At 37.6% G+C, this 24,234-nt stretch overlaps 2 protein-coding genes across 5 annotated transcripts; both read left to right on the top strand.

Annotated features, from left to right (window-relative positions):
- The first annotated feature begins 753 nt into the window (after positions 1–753).
- Positions 754–8,031, top strand: LOC103909828 (uncharacterized). 4 transcript variants are annotated; one of them, XR_012400296.1, is made up of 4 exons: positions 754–914; positions 1,119–1,237; positions 2,452–7,757; positions 7,962–8,031. XR_012400296.1 is itself a non-coding variant. In XM_073942943.1 (3 exons), the coding sequence occupies exons 1-3, from the start codon at positions 843–845 to the stop codon at positions 5,780–5,782; spliced, it is 3,522 nt and encodes a 1,173-aa protein (XP_073799044.1). In that variant the 5' UTR covers positions 754–842; the 3' UTR covers positions 5,783–8,031. The 4 variants fall into 4 exon arrangements, 2 of the variants coding, with proteins under 2 accessions (XP_073799044.1, XP_068073604.1); XR_011008753.2 differs by having other exon boundaries at positions 1,119–7,757; XM_073942943.1 differs by having other exon boundaries at positions 2,452–8,031.
- Positions 8,032–10,526: 2,495 nt separating this feature from the next.
- On the top strand, positions 10,527–11,088 carry ccl39.3 (chemokine (C-C motif) ligand 39, duplicate 3). The gene is given in 3 exon segments (NM_001115103.1): positions 10,527–10,612; positions 10,766–10,889; positions 10,976–11,088. Coding segments are annotated over 3 exon segments (285 nt in total). The 5' UTR covers positions 10,527–10,548; the 3' UTR covers positions 11,073–11,088.
- The last annotated feature ends 13,146 nt before the right edge of the window (positions 11,089–24,234 follow it).

The raw sequence follows: 24,234 nt of genomic DNA, 5'->3' as shown, positions 1-24,234 counted from the left end.
TCTCACCAGCTCTCAGGTTAATTAGTTCCCAGCTGCTAATCATTATGAATCTGCCTGAATCAGAGTGTTTTGGCTTTAAATACAGCCCTCTGAAGCTAGAAAGCTGAGGAACACTTCTCCCCTAGATCTTAAGTGGAATAGGAATAGGAATAGCAGCAGTAATTGATTAATTAATTAATTAATTTTATATTTTTTTATAATTTTATTGTTCACTTGTGGTTGTGATATTGGTCACTAGTGTTTTTATAGTTGGATCAAGCCTTAAAGCCAAATAACCTTTATTGTACCATTATTGTGTATCCATTGCTATATAATATTTTGTGTACTTTGAGATTTACTTCCAAGAGTGACTAAAGGGTGAGTATCTTATTTTATTTTGTATATCTTTACACCTGTTTATAGTTGAGAGGAAGCTCCGGGAATTTTGTAATTTGATTTTCATCGTTGTTGTGTTTTTAATTTTATTTATTTAATTATTTATTTTTGTATTAGGTAAGCTAGTCCTCTGAGCTTTGTTAGCTGCTTGTAAATAACCCCAAGTTATTTAAGTTAGGTTTCAGTGTTAATTATTTATGCTGCTTTTAATTACTTCTCTATTTCTTTAAAAATTGTTGTGTTTTTGTTATTTATTTGAACTCCGCTTTGCACTAAGTTATTTAGCCTATAGAGGCCCTTATTTTGACGCGCGGCTTGCCGGAAGTGGTCAGGTGCGCGAGCGCGCGCAGATCACGGAAGCAGGGAGATTGGAGAAGCGCGCCTAGCACGAGGGAGAGAGCGATCGCTTGTACAGAGAAATGCACGGAGCTAAAGTTACATTTAAGGACTGATTTAAGAGAGATTTAATGCATATTTGGGTTTGTTTTTTGTTCTGTTCATCTTCATTGTTTGAACACCTGGTTGGAAGGGAGAACAAGGTAGATGAGGACATTTATATACATATTGCTAAAAGTTGATGCATCTGTTAGCTTGCTAATAATTTAAATTGCTATTTTATCGTAAAATTAGTCATATATTTGCAGATACTTTATAATATTGTCACTAAGTTTATTGTTTTGTCTTATTATGTGAACTATTATTCATTACATCTTTTCTATTTGTGTTTATTCATCTGTTCTTAGCTCTTACGGTGTTGTACAGTCTTTAAGGACGGCTATCACAACAATAAAGGCACAAAGGAGGACAGTGCAACATCAGTGCATGAGTTTATTCCTTTTATTTCTCCAACCGGGCTGTTACAGTAAGAGCTTGCACCCACTGACATTATTTGCTGATGTAAATGATGACGGATCACGGTTCCAATTTGTGCACTCCTGCAAAAGTAAACGAACAAATTGATAATGTTCAAAACAAAGAAGTTGATGAAGAAATAGAAGTTCAATCTGAAGAATTAGACACAAATGTACGTCGCTCTACCCGTGAACGAACTCAGACAGACAGGATGCTTGCATATCAAAGGGAGGAGTCTCACAAAGCAGAAAGAAAGCTTATGCATGCATATGAAAAATGGAAGGCTGAGGCTCGGAAAGCAAGAAGTCAGTTGAAATTAGACATTTCTGAGAGTGAATTAGCAACACTCATAGACTCATTGGAAAGGGAAAAGGACAGTGTGATGAATGCATACATAAAGGTTAGAAGTAATGTAACTCCACCCACTGATATGAGAAGGAAAATTGATGCTTGTGATGCTGTTACAAAGGATATCGTAAAAATTGCATATGAGAGGATCTCAGGGGTAGATGGAGGCTTTGACAATGAAACCGTAAAGGGGCATTTACGTGAGCTGCTTGAACGAGACTACGCTCGCTCTGTTTATGGTTCTACTGTTTCACGCATCAGCTCCAAATCCAGTACACCTATAAGTCAACCCTCTCTGAATTCTATACTAATGGCTAAACGCATAGAGGCAGCAGCAGAGCTAGCAGCTAAGGAAGCAGAATATGCTACTGTAATAGAAGAAAGGGAGCAAAGAGAAAAATTACGACTTCTAGAAGAGAAGCAAAGAAAAGAACTTGAGGCTCAAAAAGGCGAGTTTGAAAGGCTTCAAGTGATGAAGGAGGTAAGAGCAGCTAGAGCAAGACTGGAGGTGTATGACAAGGAAGAAACTGTTGACACTGTTAATCAAGATGAAGGGCTGCAGCAACCTGTAAGCCCTCCCATGCATAAACCAGTATACTTATCCTCCGTTAATCCAACGCCTAACATTTCATCACAGAGTCCCAATGCTGATGTGTCTCAATTAGCGCAGGCTGTCCAAGATAGCATAACACTAAACAGACTTCCTATGCCAGAGCCCACAGTTTTCAGTGGCGACCCCATTCACTTCATAGAGTGGAAGGCTTCATTTCAATCACTCATTGATAAAAGACATATCTCTTCAGGAGACAAGTTATACTACCTGAAGAAGTACGTTACTGGGCCTGCTCTGAAAGTGCTAGATGGTATCTTTTACAGAAATGATGAGGAGGCTTACAAGGACGCGTGGAAGAGGCTTCTAGATCGCTACGGACAGCCATTCATCATACAACGAGCATTCAGAGAGAAACTCGCATACTGGCCTAAAATTCAATCTAAGGACTCGGTAGGACTTCGAAATTTCTCTGATTTCTTGAACTCATGTAAGGATGCAATGCCACATGTAAAGGGACTGGAAATATTGAATGATTGCGAAGAGAATAGGAAGCTTGTAAGCAAACTCCCTGATTGGGCGGCTGCCCGCTGGAATCGTCAAACCACACAAACGTTGAGTGAAACACAAGATTTTCCAACTTTTCAAGAATTCGCCCATTTCATGTCTGTTGAAGCTGAAGTTGCCTGTAATCCAGTCACATCCTTTCATGCCCTTCATGTTTCAGAACCTAACAAAGAGAAAATTTATTTCAAGGTCAGTAAACCTAAAGCTAATGTCTTCCATACAAAGACTGTCACACAGCATGATAATTCAAAGCCCACTGGAAAGGTCAATAAGCCATGTCTGTTCTGTCAAAATGGTGAACATCAAATTCATGAATGTTCTAAATTCTCTGCAAGGTCTCTTGAAGAACGTAGACAGTTCGTAAAGGATACAAGATTGTGCTATGGATGTTTGAGGCTGGGTCACAGTGCCAAGGACTGCCGCTCCCGACATTGCTGCAACACCTGTAAGGGAAGACACCCTACCTGCCTACATGACGACAGCTTCAGTAGAAAGGTGAGGTCTTCTTCTGCTCAGAGCCCAGAAAATGTCCATGAAGGAGTTGCGACAATGTCATTGAGTGTAGAATCTGGATGCACGCCTGTTAACACCTCTATGATTGTGCCAGTGTGGTTGTCCACACATAAAGACCCAGTTTCTGAGAAGCTCGTCTATGCTCTGTTAGACACACAAAGCGATTCAGTCTTTATTGAATGTGCAGTATGCAAAAGTCTTAAAGTTGACTCCTGTCCCGTGACGCTTAAACTCACTACTTTAGTTGGAAAGGACTCCTTGATGTCAAGTGAAAGGATTTCTGGTCTTCGAGTTAGAGGTTTCAATTCCTCACTGATTATAGATCTACCCCCTGCATACACCAAAGAATGCATTCCTGTGGATCACGCACACATCCCTACAATGGAGACTGCAAGTCATTGGAAACATCTAGCCACTCTAGCAGACAAAATTCCCCCACTTCAAAATTGTGAGGTTGGACTATTGATAGGATACAATTGTTCCAGAGCGCTAGCGCCCCGAGAAGTAATTCTTGGAACGGAGAATGAACCATATGCTGTTCGCACGGACCTCGGATGGAGCATTATAGGTCCTTCCTTAACACATTTTGAGACCCAAAGCAGTGCTGCAATGTGTCATAGAGTGTCTATCAAGGAAATACCTGCAGTAACTCCCACAGATGTGATAAAAGTGCTGGAATCTGATTTCAAGGACACAGAAGGGCACACAAAAGTGACGTCTCAGGAGGACATCATGTTTCTGAGAAAGCTGGAAGAGAATATCAGATTGAACAAGGATAGTCATCTGGAAATGCCCCTGCCATTCAGGAAAAGACCATATCTTCCAGATAACAAACCTCTTGCTGTCATAAGACTTCAACATTTGAAGAGGAGATTAATGAGGGATCAGGAGTACAGAGAGCATTATGTAACATTCATGGAGGAAGTAATAGAGAAGGGTAATGCAGAACAGGTGTTTGAGGAAGGACGAGAAGGAGAAAGATGGTACATACCACATCACGGAGTGTACCACTCGAAAAAGCCAGGGAAATTGCGTATAGTTTTTGACTGTTCAGCCAGATACAAGGGAACTAGCTTGAACGACCATCTTCTAACTGGCCCAGATCTGATGAACAGCTTAACTGGCATCCTTTTGAGGTTCAGACAGTACCCTGTAGCCCTAATGTGTGACGTGGAGAAAATGTTCCACCAATTTCATGTAGACCATGCGGATCGTGATTATTTACGATTTCTATGGTGGAGAAATGGAGATTTCAATTCACAGCCTCAAACCTTCCGCATGACAGTGCATTTGTTTGGAGCCTCATCGTCCCCTGGATGCGCTAACTATGGGCTGAAGCATCTTGCAAGAGAAGGTGAACGTCTGTATCCTCTGGGCTCGCAATTTATTATGCAAGATTTCTACATGGATGATGGAGTTTCCAGCATTGAAAACACAGAGAAGGCCATCAAATTGGCTGAAGAAGCTCGTCAGCTTTGTGCACTAGGAAGCTTAAGGCTTCACAAGTTTGTGTCTAATGACAAGGAAGTCTTGAAGACAATACCACCTTCAGAGTGTGCGGTGGATGTTACAGCTGTCGATCTTGCTCTCACTGATCAGCCTTTGGAAAGAGCTTTGGGCATTTACTGGAGTCTGGAACAAGACAATTTTAAATTCCGTATCACTGTTAAGGACCAACCAGCAACCCGTAGAGGGATACTGTCTATAGTGGCCTCATTGTTTGATCCCTTAGGCTTTCTTGCCCCCTTTGTACTCAAAGGAAAGACTATTCTGCAAGAAATGTGCCGAAGTGGTATGGGTTGGGATGATAACTTACCCGCTGATCTACAATCAGCATGGGAACACTGGAAGTCAGAGCTAGTTAATCTAGAAAAGATTGAAGTGCCTCGTTGTATTGTGCCTTCTGGCTTTGGGAGAATCATAAGGAGAGAGATTCACCACTTCTCAGACGCCAGCATGAGTGGATATGGTCAGTGTTCATATCTCAGACTCGAGAACGAGCAAGGTGACATCAGTTGTTCGTTGCTCATGGCAAAATCTAGAGTGGCCCCACTCAAGATCACAACAATTCCTCGGCTAGAATTGGCTGCCGCAGTGGTGTCAGTTGCAGTGAATGACATGTTGAAGGAGGAAATGAACCTGGCTGATGCAGAAACGTTTTTCTGGACTGACTCACAAGTGGTGTTAGGCTACATAAACAATGAAGCCCGCCGTTTCCACACGTTTGTGGCAAATAGAGTACAAAGGATTCACCGCACCACAACTCCTCAACAGTGGCGGTACATTTGCTCAGATGAAAATCCAGCCGATTACGCATCGCGTGGTCTAAGTGTTAACAATCTTGTCACTTCCAACTGGTTTAGAGGACCTAAAGTTTTATGGGAAAGGCAAATACCACCACCTATGGAAATCAGCAAGCAGCTTCCAATTGGCGACCCTGAAGTCAAGAAAGTTCAGTCACTCAACACGCAAACTGTACAGTATTCATGTTTGTCAGACCGTCTCACCAAGTTGTCCTCATGGTCCAAAGCTATCCAAGCTGTTGCACGTTTAATACGTCGTGTCAGGAAAGACTAGTCACATAATCACAGTACATTGGCGGAACGGAACGATGCACAATGTATCATAATCAAGGACTTACAGAAGCAGACATATGCAGAGGAGATAACTTTACTCTGTAAGGGCAAACAACTACCTCGCAGCAACAGACTATACAATCTTGACACCTTTGTCGACCAAGATGGATTGCTGAAGGTGGGAGGGAGACTTTGTGAGGCATCTATCCCTAATGCTGTTAAGTATCCAGTGATACTTCCGAAGGAGCACCAACTTACAAAACTCCTGATTGCTGATTGTCATGAGAAGATGGCTCATCAAGGAAGGGGAATGACTATAAATGAAATCAGATCAAGAGGATTCTGGATTACGGGAGTTAACAGGACTGTAGCTTCCTTTGTACGACAATGTGTGAGATGTCGCAAGTTACGTGGACCTACGGAAGAGCAAAAAATGGCTAACTTACCCTCAGAGCGCATAGAGCCATCCCCTCCATTCACATACAGCGGGATGGATGTTTTCGGTCCATTCATCACCAGCAAAGGTCGCAAGTCAAACAAGAGGTATGGACTTCTTTTTACCTGTTTCTGTTGCAGAGCCATCCATATTGAGATGCTGGATGACATGTCCACAGATGCCTTTATCAATGGCCTGCGTTGTTTCATCGCTATCAGAGGAGCAGTCCATCAAATAAGGTGTGATCAAGGTAGTAATTTCATTGGAGCCAGGAATGAGCTCACCAAAGCTATGGAGGAGATTGACACCAACCGTCTGGTAACATTCTTAGCGGGAAAACAGTGCGACTTTGTTTTTAATGCACCTCATTCAAGCCACACTGGCGGAGTTTGGGAAAGACAGATTAGAACTGTCAGAAGTGTTCTTCGCTCCACCCTGTCACAGTCATCTGGAAGGCTCGATGACTCTTCTCTGCGAGCATTCTTTTACGAGGCCATGTCCATTGTAAACAGTCGTCCGCTCACGGTTGATAGTCTAACTGACCCAAGTAGCCCTGAACCTCTAACCCCTAATCACCTCCTCACTCTAAAACCTACTCAAGCCCTACCACCTCCTGGCAAATTTGTCAGGGAAGATGTGTATGCCCGTAAGAGATGGCGGCATGTCCAATACTTAGCGGAACAATTCTGGGGACGTTGGCATAAGGAGTATGTGTCTAACATCACAACAAGACAGTGCTGGCATACACCAAGAAGGAACATGCAAGTAGGAGATATTGTCTTGGAGAAGGCAGTGGATCTGCCCAGGAATGAGTGGCGCTTGGCAAGGATTATTGAGGCAGTCACTGACAAGGACGGATTGGTGAGAAGAGTGAAAATACAGTTCGGAGACAGAAATCTGGGGAAGGATGGTAAACGTCCACATAAACCATCTGTGGTGGAACGTCCAGTGCAGAAGCTGGTCCTGCTGATGGAGGCAGCCTGAACATACTGACATATCCTTTGAGTAAACAGTTCATAGTAATATATGTTTTAGTGTTGTTTACATCTAGTCTTAAATGGTTATAGTAGTAGTAGTAGTAATTATAATTCATTTAAAATCATTCGTGATTAAAAGGTTAAAATTCATAATCTCTCATGATTGGTGGGAGTGTAAATAACCCCAAGTTATTTAAGTTAGGTTTCAGTGTTAATTATTTATGCTGCTTTTAATTACTTCTCTATTTCTTTAAAAATTGTTGTGTTTTTGTTATTTATTTGAACTCCGCTTTGCACTAAGTTATTTAGCCTATAGAGGCCCTTATTTTGACGCGCGGCTTGCCGGAAGTGGTCAGGTGCGCGAGCGCGCGCAGATCACGGAAGCAGGGAGATTGGAGAAGCGCGCCTAGCACGAGGGAGAGAGCGATCGCTTGTACAGAGAAATGCACGGAGCTAAAGTTACATTTAAGGACTGATTTAAGAGAGATTTAATGCATATTTGGGTTTGTTTTTTGTTCTGTTCATCTTCATTGTTTGAACACCTGGTTGGAAGGGAGAACAAGGTAGATGAGGACATTTATATACATATTGCTAAAAGTTGATGCATCTGTTAGCTTGCTAATAATTTAAATTGCTATTTTATCGTAAAATTAGTCATATATTTGCAGATACTTTATAATATTGTCACTAAGTTTATTGTTTTGTCTTATTATGTGAACTATTATTCATTACATCTTTTCTATTTGTGTTTATTCATCTGTTCTTAGCTCTTACGGTGTTGTACAGTCTTTAAGGACGGCTATCACAACAATAAAGGCACAAAGGAGGACAGTGCAACATCAGTGCATGAGTTTATTCCTTTTATTTCTCCAACCGGGCTGTTACACTGCTTTCTGTTTGTTCAGGCTATACGCACTCAGTTTGACAGTTTAATAGAAATATAGAAACTAATTCTATGGTTTATTTTTTTTTTCAAACCTTGTGCTAACTCTTAGCTCTGGGGCTGAGAATTGAAGTGTTCACCAGTTTTGTTTTTTTTAAGTTCTAATTCCATATTATTTTACAAATATATTTTATATGTATTTTTACAAATTCTTTGTTACACCTTTTAAACAAAACTAGACTTAAAGTAAACAATTGTAATAACCTCTTTATATAACACCCTTTTAAAATATAAGACTGTTAAGAGATGATGTCAATTTTACTGGCCACTCAATGGATGAAAACACAATGATGAGATCTAGTCTAACTCATTATCTGCAATACATGTTTTTTTTTTTTTTTTTAAGAGATCATAAAGAGATCATCAAGCCCTGTTGCTGTCAAACATTGTTTACTTAATTTAGTCAGTGTAACTGTGACCAAATATTTTGCGACGAAATTTCCTGCTCGCTTGTAAAAGTATTTTGTGTATTTTAAAATAAAAATATATATAGAATTTTACTTTGATACATTTGTGGCTGCTGTATTTTGTAGTTTATATTGATACACGTAAAATTGATGGATTTGGGATTTTATTTTAAAATGTGGTTCAGTGTATTTTTGCCCATTCCTGCTCCCCGTGTTGGCTTGGGTTTCCTCTGGGTGCTCTGGTTTCCCCTACACGTTCAAAGGTTTGTGTGTGTGTGTGTGTGTGTGTGTGTGTGTGTGTGTGTGTGTGTGTCCATTTATAATTACAAATATGTATATGAATGTTCAATTATGTAATACATTTTAACTATATCAGGTTTTATTATATAAAATATTTAGAGAATTGTTACACATTTAGATTGTTTTTTTTTTTACCGCCTGTTGTTATGTAATTTTTACAGAATTATTCAGTCATAAATTTGAGTTATTAAATCATTATTTTGACTTTATCTTGTACTTTTGATTTAGTAAATCATAATTTTGGCTTTTTTTTTTTTTTACCTCAATCGTTTGCACAAAGGAGTGTTTTGTCTTGGTGATTGGAGCTTCCAGTACAGAGACAAAAATATCTAGTGCAAAGTTCTGCAAACAAATATATATTACATGCATAAATATATATTATAAATAAAACAGGATTGCTATAAAATGTTAGTCATACAATGTGTCAATTATTTGCAGACATAAACCTCACCAAGATAGGTTACTCTGCATTTAATAATTTGTGCTTAGTAATTTATGACATGTTATATACAGTATGAGAATGTAGAATCTGCAGCCACTTCATCTGACAAAAATTCAATTACTGTCTGGTTTGGATCGGCCACCAAATCAGACATAAGACTGCAGCGGACTGTCAGCACAGCGGAGAGGATTATTTCTGTGCACCTGCCTGACCTTTCTACACATCTTTATCTCTATAGATCTTCATTATTAGATCAGTTGCTGCCTGTTTTTATAGTCATAAATATACACAACCCTTACTGTTTATGATTTTGTTACCAAAATGTTGTATTTACTTTATCCACTTATGTCATTCTGTTTTCTTGTGTTGATTTGTATGTATATACTGTATGTATCTGTGCTCCTGAGAAGAAGAAAAAAAAAACATTTCTTGTGTGTTTGCACACCCTTGTCAAATAAATCTCATCTGATTTCTCTGGACACATTTTTCAAAGAAATCTCAGCAGCTAAATAACAAACATTATTATTATTATACATTATTATGCCATCAAACATAACATTACAGAAGATGTCTGGCCTTTCATAATACTAAATATCTGCTACAGATCATTGACTGCAAAACATTTATTGTGATTTTAGTGAAATGACATTATACATTTTAAAATAAGCAGTTTGGAGAATGAATAAATGATAGCACTTTAAAAAATGAGACTAGTTTAAAAAAAAAACGTGTTTACACGTAAATGACGTGTTAACGCGTAAATTACGTGTTAACACGCAATTACGCGTTAACACGTTTGTTACAGACGTTTTGGCCCCAACGGCCTTCCATATTATTTCACTCTCCGAGTCAGAATGAAAAATGGCATCTTCAAATTTCCCACTATAGTGCAAAAACACGGAAGTGCGTCACAAAGCGCTAGTGGTCGAAAGTATGCGCGCATGCTCTCTGTCTCACACACACATGTCAACATACTTTTCATCTTTGGGCTTTTTATAGAAAGTAGCAAGTCTTTACAAGTCAATAGGCGCAAGTCCAAGTGAAAGTCCGAGTCATTCATGTTCAAGTCCAAGTCGTGTTGCAAGTCTTTTGATATTTTGTCGAGTCTAAAGTCATCAAATTCATAACTCGAGTCCAAGTCACATGACTCGAGTCCACACCTCTGATACTCAGACCTCATTCTAGACAACAGCTTTGAGATCTTCAAGCTCTACAATACATCTCCTGATTCCTTCTGTGATTGAGAAGAAACGTCTAAAAGAATGAGAAGCCTGATGTTTCTGCTGGTCCTGGTGCTCTTCTGCTCTCTGCAGGACACTTCAAGCGGTGAGCGCCCTTTATTATCTTGAATATAATGTTTTCTGATTGTTTTTCTGCTTGATGATCACTTGTGCATTTTGTTTTACAATATAGACGACAAGATGTTATCTCTTTTTTAATGTGCAGATTTGTGATATTATGCATGTCTTCATGTTTCAGCTATGGATGCAATTATTTCAGCAAATTCAGTCTGCTGTGAAGGGATCACTCATAAAAAGATCACTCTGAAGCAGATAGTGTCTTACCACTGGACCACCAGTAGCTGTGCCAAAAAAGCCATTGTGTGAGTGTCATCTTACACATTATTTCATTTTTAAACAGCATTCCATTGCAATTCAATTTAAATCCTGGTATGTGCTTTTCTTTCAGGTTTACAACAAAAGCAGGGAAAAAGATCTGTGTAGATCCAGAGAACACCTTTGTAAAAAGACAAGTTGTTATACTGGACAGCAGAGCAAAAGTCTAAATGTGTTTATTTGAACTGTGCTTCATCATATGTTTGACCTTATGTACTATTTCTGATGTGATTTATTGTGAAAATAATTTATGAGATTGGTTCAGTTGTTTTAATAAAATATAAATAACTTCATCATCATGTTGTAATTCTTATAATGTTTTATTTTAATTCATTGTTTTAAAGATTTCAAAAGTCTAACATTAAAGATTATTTAATAACATATTCTAACATATAACATATAATTACATCTATTTTAGCAAAAAAAAATTCCTGATTCTTTTTTCATTTTAGTTAGAAAACTTGGATAATAGGTTTAATAACAATGTTATGATAAATAATAATATCTCCCCAAACTACAAGAAGTGTTTTTATAAATTATATTTGTGTAGGATAGAAGATAAATTTATGGAAAATGTCAGAAGACTAACATTAAAGAAGCAACATAATTGTAATAATTTTATCAGCATATTTCCCCTCTAATATAAATATAAATTTCCAGATTTTTTCCATTTATTTATTTATTTTTTGGACCATAGTATTAATAATAACAGTGTAGTAATAAATATTATTACACTGTTAGTGGAAAATCAGGGTTAAGCCAGATAAAGCTTTGAATCAACCCTTTTGACTAGGTAGTTGATGTGATAAAAAGCAGTGTTGAAAACTGGGAGCCTCTAGGCTGCCTTGAGACTTTTGCATTTTTAGAAGATTAGAAGATTAATGAGTCTAATGTCTTAAACCATTGATCTGTGGGTGTATCTGAGGCTATATTTTTATGTTCATGAAGATTTCTGAAACTGATGAAAGTACAATAAAAGAATAAATATTAAGCAATAAATGTATAATACAATTACAATATAGAACTAGAATTTACACTTGAATCCAGACACAATGGCACAAAATATCACAAAATATTAATTATTACAAAGTGTTTTTGTAAAAAAAGTTATTAATTGGAAATTTGGCATCAAAGAGGTTTGAAAAACACAATGTATAAATTAGACAAATGAATAAATGAACATATATAAAGTTAGTTCCTTCATTAGAGGATCTAAACACACTACACTGTTTTTGATCTTGGAGGGAACAGAGGAAAGTCTCTGATTGACTTTCCAGTAGGTGGTGGTAATGCACTTTCTAGTGTTCAACTAACCGTTAAAAAGACAAAAGAAGAAGAAAAGAACAGTTTGCATACTCCAACCAAAACAAAGAAAAAGACGATGAAAAATAAACATCTAGAAGAATGAGAAGCCTGCTGTTTCTACTAGTCCTAATGCTCTTCTGCTATCTGCAGGCCACTTCAAGCTGCGAGCGCTTTTTTTTTATCATCTTGAATAAAATGTTCTCTGATTATTTTTGTGGTCTGTGTTCAATTGTTGCATTTAGTTTTACAATATAGATTAAAAAATGTTTTGTATCTTTTTAAGGTACAGATTTTTGACATTGTGCAAGTCTTTTTTTTTCAAATTGTTTTTTTTAGCTATGGAAGCAATTAATTCAGAAAAATCCGTCTGCTGTGAAGGGTTCACTCATAAAAAGATCCCTCTGAAGCAGATAGTGTCTTATCTCTGGACCAGCAGTAACTGTGCTGTAAAAGTCATTGTGTAAGTGTCATCTCAAACATTTTCTTTTTTTTAAACAACATTTCATTGCAATTCCATTTTGAATTTGAATCTTGTTTTGTGGTTTTTCCTCAGGTTTACGACAAAAGCAGGAAAAAGATCTGTGTACATCCAGAGAACAACTTTGTAAAAAGACAAGTTGTTATACTGGACAGCAGAGCAAAAGTCTAAATGTCTTTATTTGAACTGTGCTTCATCATATGTTTGACCTTTTGTACAATTTCTGATGTGATTTACTGTGACAATAATGTATGAGATTGGTTCAGTTGTTTTAACAAAATATAAATGATTCCATGATCATAATTTTGTCATCAATGTCTGTTCTTGTAATGGTTTATTGTTTTAATTATTTCAGAAGACTAAGACAAGAATACTAATTAAATTAAATACTAATTTAATAAATATATTTTAATAACGATAAAATAATATTTTTTTCTCACTAAAGTTTATTTCCAGATACTATTTTTCATTTTTTAGTTTAAAAAGTTGAATAATAGTTTTAATAATAGCAGTGTAATAATAAATAATTCCCCAAAATACAGGACCTATTTTTATAAATGATATTTGCGTCTGATAGACAATAAATTAATTAGTTTTTTAAAAGCAGTATTTTTTTTTCTTGTCGTGAAAGTAGATTTTTTTTTTAAAGCTGGATAATATTTTTAATAACAATGACATAATAATGATGAATAAAAATATTGCCCTAAAATACAAGAGTTTTATAAAATTATATTTGTGCTTGCTAGAAGATAAAGGAAATTTGACATCAAAGTAAAAAAAAGGTGTATATATATATATATATATATATATATATATATATATATATATATATATATATATGTATGTATGTATGTATATATATATATATATATATATATATATATATATATATATATATATATATATATATATATGTATATATAGTTGAAGTTCCGATTTTTAACGCTCCTGTTTTCTTTCCCCCAATTTCTGTTTAACGGAGAGAAGATTTTTTCAACAGTTTATAATACAGTTAATAGTTTTAGTAACTCATTTCTAACATCTGATTTGTTTTAGCTTTACCATGACAACAGTAAATACTATTTGACTAGATATTTTTCAAGACAGGAGCTTAAAGGGACATTTTAAGGCTTAACTAGGTTAATTAAGCTAACTAGGCAGGTTAGGGTAATTAGGCTAGTTATTGTATAATGATGTTTTTTTCTGTAGACTATGAAAAAAAATAGCTTAAAGGGTTACGTTTGATCTCAAAATAGTGTTTAAAAAAAATAAAAACTGCTTTTAATCTTGCCAAAATAGAACAAGACATATTCTCCAGAAGAAAAAAAAATATTATCAGACACACTGTGAAAATTTTCTTACTTTGTTAAACATCATTTGGGAAATATTTTAAAAAGAAAAAAAATCATTGGTGTCACCGACTCGGTCCCAGTCATTCCCCTCGCTGGCCAGCAGAGGCCACCATCTCCGGACTTCTAACCATTACGTCATCCTTTCACCCTGATTCTAGCACACCTGTTCTCCATTCCACTAATGACCCACGTACCACATATAAGCAGCTCTCACTCACACCTCAGTGCGAAGTCTTGTTTAGCCCCAGCCAGCATTTCCGAGCGTTCTATCCTGCCTGATCTCCCGTTTACTACTACAGCCCGTTTCACGACTCTGCTCTGTCTTCTGCCTGCCCTCGACCAAAGCCTGTTTCCTCGGACTCTGATTCTCGCCGCCTGCCCCTGACCAAAGCCTGTTACACGGACTCTGAATCACGCTGCCTGCCTCTGACCCAAGCCTGGTAATCACACTGTGTCTGTCATCTGCTACTTCCCCCTTGATGTGTATGTTGTATGTCCGCACAGCCGTGCGAGTTGTTGATGTTTAAGCGTGACTTAATAAATACTGCAAAATGGATCCCTCCGTGTCAGTCTCCCCGTTACAATTGGGGGGCTAATAATTCTGACTTCAACTGTATGTTCACTTCTAGTTCACTTTTAGTTGTTTGTTTCTTCTTTTAACTTATGATACGCCTCATATTCCTGCTGTGGTCTTCTGCTCTCTGCAGGACACATCTAGCAGAATTAAGGATAAATTTATGCAGGTTCATTTATTCATTTATTTTCTTGTCGGCTTTGTCCCTTTATTAATCCAGGGTCGCCACAGCGGAATGAACCGCCAACTTAACCAGCAAATTTTTACGTAGCGGATGCCCTTCCAGCCACAACCCATCTCTGGGAAACATCCACACACACTCATACTGTAACGAAGTGGCTGACACAGAGGGATCCATTTGCAGTATATTTATTAAACACAGTTTAATAAAGAAAAGCACATAGATGTAATGTGTGTGCGAACTCACATTAAACACAATAGTGTTACGTTGCAGGGTTGATGGCAGGTAACCACAGTATGGATGTTCAGGCATGGGTCTGAGGCAGGCAGCGAATATCAACGTCGGTGTTCAGGCTAGAGTTCAAGGCAGGCGGCTTGGTTCAAAGTCGGTAATCAGGCAGAGGTACAAGGCAGGCGGCTGGCAGGACGAGGTCGAGGAACAAGGCAAGGTAAGCAACGGGAAAGCAGGCAGTGTAGAGAACCGCTCAGTAGTGTTAGCCGGGGCAGAACAAGACTTCGCAATGAGTGAGTGTAGTGTGCTGCTTATAAGCGTGAGCGTGGGTGATCAAGTGGATGCCCTTCAGGTGTGCAGGCTATTAGTGTAAGTGGATGACGTAATGGTTAATAGTCCGGGGAAGGTGAACTCTGCTGGCCAGCAACGGGAATGACTGGGACCGAGTCGGATGACACATACACTACGGACAATTTAGCCTACCCAATTCACGTGTACCACATGACTTTGGACTGTGGGGGAAACCGGAGCACCCGGAGGAAACCCATACGAATGCAGGGAGAACATGCAAACTCCACACAGAAACGGCAACTAAGCCGAGGCACGAACCAGCGACCTTCTTACTGTGAAGCGACAGCACTACCTACTGCACCACTGCTTCGCTTTATGCAGGTTTTCATTAGTTAAATTTGTTTAAAATGTAGATTTAAAATTTACATTTTTATTTAAAAATGTAGATGCAGATGTGTTTATTTTTTTTATGAGCATGCATTTTATGTGTTGAATTATGCATAATAGAGAAGTCATACCTACTGTATGTCATTTTGGGTACTTACATTGTAAACTACAAAAACCTACACACACATACCTATTTACACTAGATGTAATCTGCCCAAAAGAACACACATTATTTCCAGAATAATTACAAAAACCGATATAATTTCGGCAACACCATGGATTTGAAAAAAATAATTTAAAAATTATTTGCTTACAAAAAAAACTGACGTGACATTTTGATCACACTTACTCTTGATCAAGCAGCCTTCAATTGGACAACAAATCGTTAATATGACTTCACAGGTGGAAACACAGCTCTGAAATGAGTAGATGCTAACTAGCTAACTATGTAGCTTTCAAGTAAAATGCCCAAAATAACAACATTGAACTTAAAACACAGACTTAATTTAGAAACCTTCATTAATATGTGAACTGATTTTACTTATTGTAGATTCCTATTTAGGGCTTAATACATATCAGATTCTGCATCTGACTTGATAGACAGAGAATGAAACACACTCAAAAGTAAACAAATCAATCAAATGCATCCTTTAAAAGGGCGACACCTTTATGCTTAGACACAAACAGACAGTCTCTGTATGTGTGTGTGTCAACGAGGTCATCATCACCGGACTTCTAACCATTACGTCATCCACTTACACTGATAGCATGCACACCTGCAGCTCATCGAGTTGATCAAATTCTACGGTAATCCTTCTAAATGTAAAGGTTTTCTGCTTCAATGCAAGCTGTTTGTCGCACAACAACCCCATATGTTTGCAGATGAGAACAGTAAAATCGCCTTTGTGTGCTCGTTGCTCTCTGGAAAAGCCCTGGATTGGGCTACTGCGTTCTGGCCAGAAAACACTCCCACTTTTCCCACGTTTAAAGAGTTTCTCCAGCGTTTCTGTGTGGTTTTCGATCATCATCCAGAGGGAGGTCGAAACGCAGTTGAAGAATTACTTACGATTCAGCAGAACAATCAACCAGCGGCTAAATTCGCTCTTCAATTTTGCACTTTGGCTGCACAAACTGGCTGGGCTGACGATCCCTTAAAGACCCTTTACCACAAAGCCTTAAATCCTGAGTTACAAACTGAACTAGCATGTAGAGATGATGGGAAATCACTTGATCAGCTCATTGAGCTCTCTATCAGGCTGGACAATCTGCTCTGCACTAGAAAACCCTCACCTGTTGTTTACTCCTGTCCAGTCAAGAGTCCGCTCCAGCTTCCACAGTTCCTGCTGAACCCATGCAATTGGGTCGTGCTCAATTATCCCATGAAGAACGAGAAAGACGTTTGAAGAATAATCTCTGCCTATATTGCAGACTTGGCGGTCATACGAAGGCTAAATGCCTTAATAAACCACCTTCCAAGACATTGTCGGTGAGTGCAACCTCAATCCTCTCTATTAATAATAATGCTCTTATTGTCCCCATCTCGGTGTGTTTTGGGAACAGCACTGTTCACACTGTTGCTCTGGTTGACTCAGGAGCTGCTGGCAATTTCATGGATGAGACATTTGCCCGTAGGAACGTTATTCCACTAACCTCTTGTGATTCGCCCTTAGCTATCACGGCAATAGACGAACACCCCCTAGGGGATGGAAATGTTACTTACCGCATTACTCATCTATCAGTTCAAACAGGCTCGCTTCACAAGGAAGAGATGGAGTTTCTGATCACTAAGTCTCCCCAACTTCCCATCATTATTGGGTGGCCGTGGCTACAGACACATAATCCCCTCATCTCCTGGAAAACTAGTGAGATCTCTAAGTGGAGTGAATCATGTTTGAGAAATTGTCTATGTTCTGTCATCCCTGTTCAGCTTAATACCATTGCTACCAGCCATGAAATCCCTGAAAGTTCCATGATCCCCGAAGAATACAAAGATCTATCCGAAGCGTTTAGCAAGAAAAAAGCCACAAAACTTCCACCAAACCGTGAGTATGATTGCGCCATGCTCCCTCGTGGGAGAATCTTTCCTCTGTCTCAAACAGAAAACGAAACGATGAATGCATACATTAAGGAGAAGTTGGAGAAGGGATTCATCCGGCCGTCCACTTCACCCGCATCCGCCGGTTTCTTTTTTGTTGAAAAGAAGGATGGAAGCCTGCGCCCCTTCATTGACTATAGAGGTTTGAATGAAATTACTGTGAAGTACCGCTATCCTTTCACCTGATCCCTGCTGCCCTGGAACTATTACGCTCAGCCAAGTACTTTACTAAACTTGATCTTCGCAGTGCCTACAACCTCATACGCATTAAGCGGGGTGATGAATGGAAAACCGGCTTCTCAATGACCACCGGCCACTATGAATATCGGGTGATGCCCTTCGGCCTGGCAAACAGTCCTTCAGTCTTCCAAGCATTCATTAATGAGGTATTTCGTGACATGTTGAACCAATGGGTTATTATTTTTATTGATGACATTCTCGTCTATTCAGGGATGCTAGATGACCACATTCACCATGTACGAGCCGTACTACAGAGACTCATTAAACATTAGCTTTACGCCAAATTGTCCAAGTGTGAATTTCACCAGACTTGCACTTCTTTCCTGGGGTACATCATCAGTGCAAATGGAGTCGCCATGGATGAAGATAAGGTGAATGCTGTTTTGAACTGGCCAAGACCCAACACGGTGAAGGGGTTCTGGGGTTTGCTAACTTCTATCGCCAATTCATACGAAACTTCAGCTCTGTAGCCGCACCACTCACGTCTATGGTGAAAACAGGAAATTCCAAACTTAAGTGGAACCCCGCACTGTCCGAGCCTTTAACCATCTCAAAGCCCGATTCTCCTCAGCACCCATCCTCTGTCATCCCGATCCCAAGTTACCCTTCACTCTTGAAATCGATGCCTCTAATACGGGCATCGGAGCCGTATTATCACAGAGACAAGAGTCGTCTAACAAGCTCCATCCCTGCGCCTTCTTTTCATGGAAGCTCAACTCAGCAGAGAGGAACTATGATGTAGGCAACCGGGAACTCCTCACTATGAAAGCAGCCATGGAAGAATGGAGGCATTGGCTAGAGGGAGCCCGACACCCTTTTACTGTGATCACCGATCATAAAAATCTGGAGTACATCCGATTAGCTAAGAGACTAAATCCTCGGCAGGCTAGATGGGCTCTATTCTTTACACGTTTCAACTTCTCTGTTACATATATCCCCGGGCCAAAGAACATTAAATCAGATGCACTCTCTTGCCTTTTCAAAGACGATCACAAATCAGAGGACGAACAACCCATTCTTCCTGAATCTCTTATTCTGGCATCCATCTCCTGGGATATTGATGCTGAAATCGCCCAAGTCGCAGACAAACATCCCTCACCTCCCTCCTGTCCAGCAGATAAGGTCTTCGTTCCACTGCTACTCAGAAATCAACTCATCGAGGAAATTCACTACAACCCCTGTTCCGGTCACCCAGGCATAGCAGGCACAATAGACCTCATTTTGAACCGTTACTTGTGGCCCGACATAAGAGCAGACGTCATTAAATTTGTCAAAAAATGCTCCCCCTGTAATATACACAAACATTCCCATCCCGCTCCAGCCGGCCTTTTACAACCCCTAGAGGTCCCTCGTCGCCCCTGGTCCCACATTGCCATTGACTTTATCACAGATCTTCCCCTGTCTCTTGGTCACACCTCTATACTCACAGTCATCGACCGCTTTTCAAAAGCATGCAGATTGATTCCCATTCCTAAACTCCCCAAAGCTCTAGAAACTGCAGAACTTCTGTGCAATCAAGTAATTCAATACTATGGGCTACCCGAAGACATCGTGTCTGACAGAGGTTCCCAATTGAAGTCAAGAGTATGCTCTGCATTCTTCAAAAATCTAGATATAAATGTCAGTCTCACCTCTGGGTACCACCCCCAATCCAACAGGCAGGTTGAGCGGCTAAACCAAGAGATTGGGTGTTTTCTCCTTACGTACTGTCACCAACATCAGGAGAACTGGAGCCGTTTCTTGATGTGGGCCGAATATGCCCAAAACTCATTGCGGAAAGCAGCAACTGGCCTCACCCCATTCCAGGTAGTCCTAGGCTTCCAACCCCCCCTGTTCCCATGGTCAGGAGAGCCATCTGAACTCCCAGCCCTAGATCATTTGTTCCAACAGTGAAATTGGGTTGATAATTAAATTTTTCCACAAAAGTTGAGTTCAGGATTTCCACTCTGAACAAGCAAGAAGCGAGTCTGGACAAGTTTTAGTCAGACTGTTTGGCACAAAGGACATTTTAAGGTGAGATATCTGAGTTTTATTTAATTTCCAAATCAAATTTCTCCATTTCACTTGAGTGTTGGCGACTACTGGTAAATACAGTTGATGTTAGCAGTGTTTTTTGACTCAAAAATGTTTTTTTCTTGCTTTTCAAGAATACACAAGAATTTGAGGAGGACCCTAATGAGGATGCATTAAGGACCTTAATGAGGAAGCAAGTAATGGCAATTGCCATTATTGGTGAACAGTCTACTTTGGAATTGAACTACAAGACGGAAACCATCTTTGAGGGCATGAGAATCCTAAATGGTATTTTTCATACTGATTATATAAGACAGTACATATTTTTGTTTTGAAAAATACTGAAAGACTGGTTTAAAACAAATGAAAAAAAATTACTGGAAAGCAAAATTGTTGTTGAATGTGTTTGTTACAAGCAACTACATGAACAGTAAATTTGAAAACATACAATTAACCATTTCAGCTATTTAATTTATTTGAGGTTCTAAACTTGAAAACTTGCATGTATAATTATGGGAATTAAGTACATAACACTGAATCTATTTTAAATTTTAATTTAAAAAAGTAGTTGAAACAACTTAATTCACTCAACTACTCAACTTAAAACATTGAGATTATGCTATGCAAAAGTGCCACTGATCGAAGGGGAAAAGGCCATTTGGCTTCATTTTGTTAGATGTTTTTGTAACTTGAATGTATTGATGCAAACTGTTGCGTTATTTATTTATTTATTTATTTATTTATTTTTTGTCTAAACAATATTTTTTAGAGTGTACCTGTAATGTACATAAAGTAATTTACTGTAATTTATTATTTGCACTACACAATTTCAAACAAATGCTACTCATTTTACACTAAAATACTTTTTTATTACAGCAAAACAACAGCTATTGTAATATTATTTAAAGCATATAGTTTTTCTTTAAAAGCATGGCTTATTCACATCTACATTGTTTGAGTAAAACCGAGAGAGAAAAAAACTTCAAATGGTGTTTCAAATAAAAGTAAAAATGACTCAACAAACTATTTTACATATAGATAAGTGAGTTAAGCAAATCTGACTTGTATACAGAAATGAAATTCATTGATAAAGACCTTGAAAACAATGTGCAGATAAGGGGTGAAAGTGTAATCAATGTCTTTGAATTCAAATGTCTTTGGATTTATGTGAGAAAGAGCTGTTTTGTTTGTTGAACAAAATTCAAATTTGATCATAAACCCTTCAGATTTAGCGCTGAACATGACGGGTCTAAGAAGAGGAAGCTTTGTGTTGTTTTCCTGAAGCACATATTCACTGAATCTGAAATACAATTACCTTCACTTTCATATGTGGTCAATAAAACAGAACACAGATGTGGAAAAGGAAGTGCTAAAAATAAATTCTGCTTCTACGATCTTGATACTCAAGAAGAAAAACAAGCCTTGATTCCTTCTGGTATTGAGAAGAAACATCTAGAACAGGGAGGTCAAACTCAATTCCTGGAGGGCCGAAGCCCTGCACAGTTTAGTTCTAACCCTGCTCCAACACACTTACCTGTAGGTTTCAAACAAGCCTGAAGGACTCAATTAGTTTGATCAGGTGTGTTTAATTAGGGTTGGAACTAAACTGTGCAGAGCTGCGGCCCTTTTGGAACTGAGTTTGACACCTGTGATCTAGAAGAATGAGAAGCCTGATGTTTCTGTTCTCTGATTATTTGCCAGTGTTTATTTACATTTTGTTTTACCATATAGCTCATCATATGTTTTTGTCTTTTTGTGATATTGTGCATGTCTTTATTTTTCAGCTACAGCTGCAATCGAATCCGCACATACAGTCTGCTGTCTAGACTTCGCTGATGTAATGTTGCCTCTGAAGAAAATAGTTTCTTACTTCTGGACCTGCAGTCCCTGTCCCATAAAAGCCATTGTGTGAGTCTCATCTTAAACATTATTCCAAACAGTAAAGCCAACCGGAATCAGAGACTTTCTCTTAAAATTGTGTCATTTCTTGTTTTTTTTATTTTCACATTAGGTTTAAGACAATTTCAGGGAGAGACATCTGTGTAGATCCTGAGAGCACCTGGGTGCCAAGCCATGTCGCTAAACTGGACAAAAGATCCTCTCCTGTATCCACATCTGCTACAACATTTCTTGCATTCATAACTACAACATAATCTCCTGCATCCGCATTTGCTACAAAAGAAACTCCTTTATCCACATCACATTCTCATTTGAAAGGCATTATGTAAGTTTTAACTTTAAAATATTCTCATTTTGAAATTTGTGACAAAAGATGGCAAAAGGGATTTTGTTTAAGCCAGCAATGAGCTAAAATCAGAACGTAAACTTTTCTGTCTTCAGGGTCACAACACCTTGGACTAAATTTTGTGTAAAAGCAGTCAAGGGCTGGATACACCTCTGATGGAAAAACTAATGTAAATGGAACATCTTAAAATTTCATCAATAGTTTTTATTGATTATTTGATGAAATATATATATATATATATATATATATATATATATATATATATATATATATATATATATATATATATATATATATATATAGTAGATGTCATAATTATTAGGCTCCCTGAACTATAAGCCCCCCAAACCCAACCCCCCCCCCCCCCTTTTATTTTTTTCCCAATTTCTGTATAACAGAGAGAAGATTTCTTCAACACGTTTCTAAACATAATAGTTTTAATAACTCATTTCTAATCACTTATTTATTTTATATTTGCCATGATGACAGTAAATAATATTTGACAAGATATTTTTAAGACACTTCTATACAGTTTAAAGTGACATTTAAAGGCTTAATTAGGTTAATAACAGTAGGTTAACTGGGCTGGTTAGGGTAATCAGACAAGTTAACAATGGTTTGTACTATAGACTGGCGAGAAAAATATAGCTTAAAGAGGCTAATAATTTTGACCTTTAAACTGTTTTATATATATATATATATATATATATATATATATATATATATATATATATATATATAAAAGCTGCTTTTAATCTAGCCGAAATAGAACAAATAAGAGTTTCTCCAGAAGAAAAATGAACATTAACGTTGTTAAAAATTATTTGGGAAATATTTAAATAAGAAAAAAAAGTTAAGGGGGGCTAATAATTCTGACTTCAGAATTATATATACAAATATATTAAAGTAACACAATATGCTATATTAATGATATATTAAAAATGAATGAATAAATAAATACTAATATTGTAAAATAATATCTGTAATCAAGTACACTGTAACAACTTAATGAAGAAAAAAGACAAACATTTTAGACGTCTGTTGTTTGTACATTCAAAGACAAAGTTTGAAAGATACAGTGCAGCTCAATTGATTTATTGGTTTATATAATAAAAATAAATGATTTGGAATGTTTGTATTTGAGACAAAATTGTTGTTGAAGTTTAAAGAATGAAGTTTGTTGGTTTCCCCTTCAGGTTTATGACAAGAACAGGAAAAGAGATCTGTGTAAATCCAGAGAACGCCTGGTTTAAAACCCTTGTTGCTAAACTAGAAAGCAGAATGAAAACCTAAAAGAAGCTAGAAAGTATCTTTTTGAACTTTACAGCATACATTTAACCCATATAATATTACCTATGTGTGTGAATATACAGCAAAAATTAAATATTGTCAACTTATTTTATGTGAATGATTGACTTGCTTATAAACATTCTGAAAATAAACTTTTAATTAATTAAAGCGTGTTTGTTATTATTCTTAAATATCTTAAGGAGGTTAATGTTTTAGGTGTGTTATCTAAACCTATATTTAAATATAAATATTTATAAAAACCATGAGAATAGAAAATAAAACCATGTAAAGCCTCTTGTCCACTGCTGCAGAAATAAACCACAAATCTGTAACTGTAAAATAGATGTTTTCTGAAATATCTGTAAATTTCACAGTAATTTTTTTTTCAGTTTTCAGATTGTCAGCAAAATGAAACTTTTTATCATTAATTTTCCACTAGACATAAAAAGTGGTTTGACTTGTACTTTCACAGTAAACAAGCAATCAAAACAAGAAGTACTGTGTTCCAGTAACATTAAGCCTTTATTTCAGACATTTGAGATTGAGATTTAAGTTTTCCTGGTGTTTTTATGAAATACAAGCTTCAAATCAATCCAGATGTGCTGAATCATTCATAAAAGAACTCGGATGATCTTTTCAAGTTCATCCTT

Source organism: Danio rerio, chromosome 25 (assembly GCF_049306965.1).
Source record: "Danio rerio strain Tuebingen ecotype United States chromosome 25, GRCz12tu, whole genome shotgun sequence".
NCBI lineage: Eukaryota > Metazoa > Chordata > Actinopteri > Cypriniformes > Danionidae > Danio > Danio rerio.
The sequence above is the reverse complement of the archived record's forward strand: the minus strand, read 5'-3'. Positions and strand labels throughout refer to the sequence as shown.